Source organism: Bubalus bubalis, chromosome 14 (assembly GCF_019923935.1).
Source record: "Bubalus bubalis isolate 160015118507 breed Murrah chromosome 14, NDDB_SH_1, whole genome shotgun sequence".
Classification (NCBI taxonomy): Eukaryota; Metazoa; Chordata; class Mammalia; order Artiodactyla; family Bovidae; genus Bubalus; species Bubalus bubalis.
Window position 1 is genome coordinate 13,707,958 of NC_059170.1, and position 7,397 is coordinate 13,715,354.

At 64.6% G+C, this 7,397-nt stretch overlaps 1 protein-coding gene across 1 annotated transcript; it reads left to right on the forward strand.

The window, feature by feature from the left end:
- Nucleotides 1-893: 893 nt before the first annotated feature.
- Nucleotides 894-7,284, forward strand: EMILIN3 (elastin microfibril interfacer 3). Its single transcript, XM_025263463.2, has 4 exons — nucleotides 894-1,957; nucleotides 3,335-3,457; nucleotides 4,535-4,758; nucleotides 5,028-7,284. The coding sequence occupies exons 1-4, from the start codon at nucleotides 1,791-1,793 to the stop codon at nucleotides 6,812-6,814; spliced, it is 2,301 nt and encodes a 766-aa protein (XP_025119248.2). The 5' UTR covers nucleotides 894-1,790; the 3' UTR covers nucleotides 6,815-7,284.
- The last annotated feature ends 113 nt before the right edge of the window (nucleotides 7,285-7,397 follow it).

Genomic DNA, 7,397 nt, shown 5'->3' on the forward strand with positions numbered 1-7,397 from the left:
AGAGACACAGAGAGACAAAGGCCATGTGAAGAAGGCCATGCGGAGACACAGAGAGAAGGCCACAGGAAAGAGCAGACGCTGAGAGATGCAGCCACAAGCCAAAGGTGCCAAGGATGCCAGGAGCCATCAGAAGCTGCAGGAGGTAAGAAAGTATGCTTCCTTGTGGCCCTGCTGACGCCTTGACTTTGGACTTCTAGCCTCTAGGATGGTGGGAGAACAACTTTCTGTTCTTTGAAGACACTTAACCTCTGGTAATCCGTTACAGCAGCCCTGGGATACAAACAGAACGGATACAAACAGAACCTCCACCTGGAAGCTGAATCGCCCTCAGCCTCTGTGTTTCATTCAATCTCAAAGCCCAGGAGAGAGAACAGTTGGCCTGCCTGGCTCGGGTATGTGCCGCCCCACCAACCCACCCCACCCCACCCCGGACCCACAAGCTGGTATGGCTGGAAGAGGGCAGGGGCGCACATGTGGGCTTCAGAGCTGCCCTAGTCCAGCATCCTTGATAGCATCGCTTTTCCCAAAGGCTGTGAATTCACATCTCAAAGGTGAATTCACCTCTCCAGGTGTGCCTCAGAGTTCTGCATCTTCCGCACACCCAGCTTTACTTGGGAAAAGGCAGAGATGGTGAGGATAACGTGGGTGGATGAAACAAAGCCAAGAATAAGTGGCACTCTGTTGGAAGACAGAATCAGGACTCAAAAGCCTTCTTGCAGCTTAGCAAGCCAACAAGATGATGCCGAATGAGGATGACTGTCAAGGTCAACTCCTGAGTTTCAAGAGTCAGTTTCACTAGGGAAATTTGGAGGAAGCCTAACAACAGCTCCTTGTGAGAAAGACCTAAAGGTTTTCTTTGAGTCCTCACTGGAAATGAGTCAGTGCTGCGGGCTAGAGGGCTAAGAGCACAAAGAGAAGCAGAGCATCTTTGGCTGGGCTGGAGGGGTGATGGGCATTTGGGACTTCCTGCAGCCAGAGACCTGAGAGATAAGAAGGCCTCCACCAGGAAAGGAGCAGGACAGCCTGACCACCGGGCTGGGTTGCGGAGGTTTAGGGAGCAGAGAGGGCTTAAGATGCCAGGGGAGGGGTCAGTAGAGATATCAGATGTCCTGGGCACCTCGGGACAATGAGGCTTCAGGGAGGCAGAGCAAGCGAACAGGGCCGGTCTGGGGCCTATTCCAAGGAGGTGGCTACAGAGGTGTTGCTGGCGCGTCCCCAAACACGGTCATCTCGTCTTTAGAGCCCTGGACCCGCGGGCTTTGAAGGGCGCGCACGGGCTTTGAAAACGAGTGTGTTCCGCGGGTGGACGGCTTTTAGCCCCGTGCCCAGGCCGGTCCCAGGGGCCTGGCTCGACTTCTCACCGCCACCGGGTGCACGCGGACGACGACGGTGGCAGATGGGTGTGTTTGGGGGGTTCCCCCGGGGCGTCGACGACCTGCGCCCCTGCCACCTCGGGGCTGCTCCCTGCTTAACCTCTCGCTCGCGGGCGTCAGCCGGGAGCTGGGGCGGGGGGCTGGCGGCGGAGAGGGGGCCGGCGGAGGAGAGCGACGCGGCCCCAAGTTTATGCTAATCCGCACAGAGCCCGCCTCCCGCCTCCCCTCGGCGGCCCCAGGCGCGAGCAGCGCCGGCCACTCGGCGGGACGCAGCCGCCTCGAAGCGCCAGGCGCCCGGGCCAGCGAGCTCCGGGGGCCGCGACCGGCGGCGGGACCCGGACGGGCGAGCGGCGGGGCGGCGGGCGGACACCCGGCGGGGGCCCCGCGCGGGTCCAGGTGGAGACCCCGGGGGCCGCGATGGGCCGCCGCCGCCTGCCGGTCTGGCTGTGCGCCGTGGCGGCGCTGCTCTCGGGGGCGCAGGCCAAGGGCACCCCGCTCCTCACGCGGCCCGCGCCTCCGGGTGCTTCCCGCTACAGCCTCTACACGACGGGATGGCGCCCGCGGCTGCGCCCGGGGCCGCACAAGTAAGCGCGGGCCGCGCCGCGGGCGGGAAGCGGGTGGGCTGGGCCCCGGGCGGCGCTCCCACCTGCCCCGGGCCGCGCGCGCGGGGGCGCCGGGCACCCCAGGGCGAGCCCCCGCCCGGCCGGGCGCCCCACGCTCCGGGGGGCTGCGGGGCTGGTGAAGGAAAATAAGCCGAGGGGGCCTGGCGCGGCGGCTGGGGTCCTGGCAGTGCCCGCGGAAACCTTTCCAGCGAAGTAACATTTTCCAGCTGCGCTGTGTGCAGACTCCGGGCGCAGCGGACCAGGTGGAGGGAGCGGAGGGAGGGCGGACAGTCCGAGCGCGCAGAGCACGCGGGGCCACCCCCATCCCGCGCCGGGGCATCTCCTTTCTCCCGCTGCCCCCCAGGTAGGAGATGGAGCAGTGCGCCCTGCGGCTCGCCCCCTCCCGCTGACAGCCTGGACCCGCGCAGCCCTTGAGGAGACCCCATGTGGCTGGGCCCCAGAGCTGGTCAGGGGCCCCCTGGGTCCTGGGCCTGCGTTGTGGCTCCAGAGCTCTATGGGGTCCAGTCCGCAGGTAGTTGGTGTCTGCCAGGCAGCGGCCTCCCCTGCCACAGCGTCTGGTCTTGAGTAGTTTCAGGTGAGTTAGGAGCTAGCTGAATGTGAACTCCCGCTGAGTTGGAGCGGTATTATAGGAGAAGCACAGCCAGCCAGCCCGTGGCTGACACTCGGTAGGCCTGGACGCATCAGTGCTGGCTTCCTGGAGGAGGTGGTACGAAAAGTGATCTGAGAGCAGGGAACCAGGAGCTAAGGTAGGAGCGGGAAAACTCCAAGGTGGGATGTATTTCCCCAGGAGTCAGTCAGGGGAGGAAAGGTGCGAAGTGTGGTCTCAAAGGCACCAAGTTGGAACCTCAGAAGCTTCAATGCCATGATAAGGAGCGAAGAGCCAGTGAAGGAATTGGAGAGGGGTGGGGAGTGTTGCATGGGAAGCCCAGGGTGGGCCTCTTCCCCAGGCCAGGAGGGTGGCTGCACCAGGCGCCTGGTTCAATATTGTACTTGCATAGCCCTTGACCAATCCGACGGGGAGGCTGGGATCGGAGAAACCAGCAGTGGGGCTGGACCCAAGACCAGGGCCCTGGATCCCAGGAACAAGAAGGGGCACAGAAGGGAATTCCCTGGTTGCCCAATGGTTAGGACTCGGTGCTCTCACTGCCCCGGCCCAGGTTTGATCAGTGGTCGGGAAAGTACAATCCTGCAAGGTGCTAGGTGGGACAAGAAAAAAAAGAGGCAGAGAGATGAGAGTCTGGTCTCTTGCTAAGGCCCGCAGTGGGGGAGGGGAGGAGGAGCAGCCTCAGGGAGCCTGGCACAGGCCAGGTAATCTAAGGATGCCCTTTTCCCCTGCAGGGCCCTCTGTGCGTACGTCGTGCACAGGAATGTGACCTGCATCTTACAGGAGGGAGCGGAGAGCTACCTAAAGGCTGAATACCGGCAGTGCGGCTGGGGGCCCAAGTGCCCCGGGACAGTCACGTGAGTGCACCCCCAGTCCCACCCACTCAGGGTCCCAGGGCACAAGCTCCAGGCCTGCCTTCAGCGGAGGGCAGCAGCCAGCTCCACCAGGGCTGTGACTCCTGGGACTCCAAAGGGCCTTCCCCTGTGCCCACACAGGCGGGGAACAGGGCAGGCTCAGGCTGGAGCCCACAGAGGATCCCAGGGGAGCAGCACAAGGCAGAGGGGGTGGGGACAGAGGCGAGCAGAGAGTCACACCGGCAATGGCTGATTGCAGAGGGGGCCCCTGGGCAGACCCAGGGAAGGTGGTGCTGACTGTGGAGAAGGCAGGCCAAGGGTAAGAGGCTGGGAGCCCGAGATCTGGGGCTTCAGCCAGATGGGTGGGCCGAGGATGTGCTGCACGCAGGTGTGACGCACAGGTCTGTACTTGGAGATGTTCAAACGTGTGTCTGAAGACAGACCTGTTTGCTCCCGTGTATCAGTGGGTAAACAGGAGGGAGTCCCCATGGGGAGCACTCCCCTGCATCCTTGGGCCTCTCTGCTGTGCTCAGCATCAAAGGTGCCCTTCCGCCAGCCTCCTGGGCCAGAGCCGAATTCTGGGAGCAGGCCAGGGGGGAGGGGAAGGAAGTAAGAGGCCCCCCAGGTAGGGAGTGGCCCCCAGGCAGTGTGATGGGCTGTCTGCCTCATCTTCTCTGCCCTGCCTCTCACCTACCCAGAGGGGAGAGGCTGGGTTTTGTCAGAAGTTTTCATGGTGCTGCCAAAGCCAGAGTTGGAATTTCCAATGGCAGAGTGAGCCAGAGGGGGTCCAAGTGGTCTGGGGAGTCTGGGGGCTAAATTCCCACTAGTCTTTGGCCCCAGCAAAATAGCGGGCGGGGCTTTGACCTGCCCCTTCCCTAAGGCATCTCGGAGCCTCTGGAAGGCCTGCTGCCAACCCTCTGCCTTGCTAGCACAGACAAGGGGGAGATCCTGGCGGGGCAGTGAAGCTGGGAGACTTCCAGCCCTTCTGCCAGAGTCTTGAGAGCAGCCCTGGGTCCCAGCAGGGGGCAGGGTCCCCTGCCCACGGACACAGAGCCCTGCCCTCTCCCGCCCCTGGCCCAGGTACCGCTCGGTGCTCAGACCCAGATACAAGGTGGGCTACAAGACGGTGACGGACCTCGCCTGGCGTTGTTGCCCTGGCCTCGCTGGAGAAGGCTGTCCCGAGCACCTCACAGACCACGGGGCCACACCACCTCAGCCGGAGCCTGAGACCCAGAGTCCCTCTGGGCAGGTGGGCCCGGGCCCCAGGCCCCTTCCTTCCAGCAGAGTGGCCCCAAGCCCCCATGGTGAGTCTGCCCACGGAGACCCCCACCAAGGTGATCAGGCTTCTGGGGACTGACCCAGGATGGCGGAGCCCAAGCCGGGTGGGGGAGGGTGCATCTCACCCTGGGCATGAGGGCGAGCCCCCCAGAGCCCCCCTGCCACAGCTGTTGGTGGGGAACCATGCCCAGCAAGGTCGGCTTAGAACAGAAAATCTCTCGGCGTCTGGGCCATAGGAGAAGCTGAGTGAGCCAGGCCAGTGATACTCCTGGGGTTCTCGCCTCCTCTTTCCCAGGAAGGAAAGGCCCAGGGCTGTTTGGTGAACGGCTGGAACGCCTGGAGGGTGACGTCCAGCGCCTGGCACAAGCATATGGTACCCTCAGCGGCCTGGTGGCTAGGCGTGACGACCCCAGTAGGATGACTGGTGGACCCAGGGCTCCTGCCACCCCCGTGGGCTTTGGGGTCATCCCCGAGGGCTTTGTGAGCCCCCGAGACAGAGCTGGAAAACCGCTCAGCCCGCCCCTGGATGAGATCCTGAGCAAGGTGACCGAGGTGAGCAACACACTCCGGACCAAGGTGCAGCTGCTGGACAAAGTGCACGGGCTGGCCCTTGGCCACGAGGCTCACCTACAGCGGCTGCGGGAGGTGCCCCCGTCCCCCCTCACCTCCCTGGCGCTGCTGGACGAGTACGTGGACCGACGGCTGCACCGGCTCTGGGGCAGCCTGCTGGACGGCTTCGAGCAGAAGCTGCAGGGCGTCCAGAGCGCATGCGACCTGCATGTGCAGGAGGTGCGGCAGCAGTGTGAGGAGGGCCAGGCGGCCAGCCGGAGGCTGCACCAGAGCCTCGATGGCCGAGAGCTGGCCCTGCGCCGGGAACTCTCACAGCTGGGTACCCGGCTGCAGGGCCTGAGTGTGGCTGGCGGGGGCAGCTGCTGTGGGCAGCTGGCCTTCATCAGGGCCCGCGTGGACAGCCTCGAGAGGAACCTGCAGGCTGTGATTGAGGCCCACCGGGGCCGCGGCTCCCCCGATGGGGATGACCTCACGCGGCTGTCTGCCGCCATGCTCGAGGGGGGCATGGATGGGCTGCTGGAGGGCGTGGAGACCGCCAACGGGACAGGGGGTGGAGCCGGGGGCTGCTGTCTGGGGATGGAGGAAGGGGGCTGGGGCTCGCGCGGCTTCCACACCACACTGGAAGAGCGTGTGCAGAGGCTGGAGGAACGCCTGGTGACGCTGGCCGGGGAGCTGAGCCACGACCGCGCCCCTCCAGGCAGGCCGGCTCGGCCTCTCGTGCAGACAGAGCTGGCCGTGCTGGAGCAGAGGCTGGTTTCGCTGGAGACCTCGTGTACCCCCGGCACCACCTCTGCCGTCCTGGACAAGCTCGGGGCCGAGGTGAAGGCCTGGCAGAGCCGGAGTGAGGCCCTCCTGCGCCAGGTGGCCAGCCACGCGGTCCTGCTCCAGCAGCTCAATGGCACCGTGGCTGAGGTCCAGGGGCAGCTGGCGGAAGCGACGGGCAGCTCTCTCCAAGGCGAGATCACCCTGCTCAAGGTCAACCTGAATTCTGTGAGCAAGTCGCTCACGGGCCTCAGCGACTCCGTCAGCCAGTATTCCGATGCCTTCTTGGCCGCCAACACGTCCCTGGATGAGCGGGAACGCAAGGTGGAGGCCGAGGTCCATGCCATCCAGGAGCAGGTCAGCAGCCAAGGCTCACGGCTTCAGGCTGATCACAGGCAGGTCCTGAGCCTGCGGGGGGAGCTGGAGCAGCTCAGGGCCAGCATGGCCGAGGTGGCTGGCGGGCTGAGCCGCTGCCAGGACACGGCCCAGGAGCTCCGGCACGCGGTGGGACACTTCGATCAGAGGGTGGCCCAAGTGGAAGGTGCCTGCAGGAGGCTGGGCCTGCTGGCTGCGGGCCTGGACAGCTTGCCAGCTGAGTCGCCGGGGCCCAGGGAGGGCCTGTGGGACCATGTGGACCAGCTGAATCGCACGCTGGGCCAGCACGCCAAGGACATCGCCCGCCTCCGGGATGATCTGCTGGACTGCCGTGCCCAGCTGGCTGAGCGGGCGCGGCCAGGGCAGGCCAATTAGGTGGGCTGGCTGGGACCCAAACCCCCTCAGATCCTGCCAACCCTGGGAGCAGACCCTCCCCGCCACCTCCGCCCCCACACACACCAGAGCCCAGCCTTGCCCAGCGGTGTCTCCCAGCCTCCCCTGGCCAGCATGGATGCCATTTCGGGTTTGAAGGAATAGTCTTGGTCCAGCTTCACCTGACTGTCCAGGCACCAAAACCCACCCTAGGCGTTGCACCAGCTGGACAATTCGGGATCATGGTCAAAGCTGGTACTTCATGCCTCAAGGCCGGGGTGGCCCTGAGACCTCAGCATCTAGTCTGCAAAGTGTTGTTCTGCAGACGCCCTGGCCGACACCTGCGCACAGACCTCCAGGTCCCTGCTCAGACCACGGTCTCTGCGGCCCCCTTGGCTCAGTGACGACAGGTCCAGGCCCGCGGAGGCTTCTGGCCACCCTGTCCCTTTGGCTTCTCTTCTCGGCCATCTGGGCTCAGTTTCTTCGGGAAGGCGGTGCCCGTTGGCACGGTCCTCCTACCTGGCAGCTTCATGGGTACTGTTTCTGAACCGAGGACTAGAGGTTTCCACCACCCACCCCCTGGCTC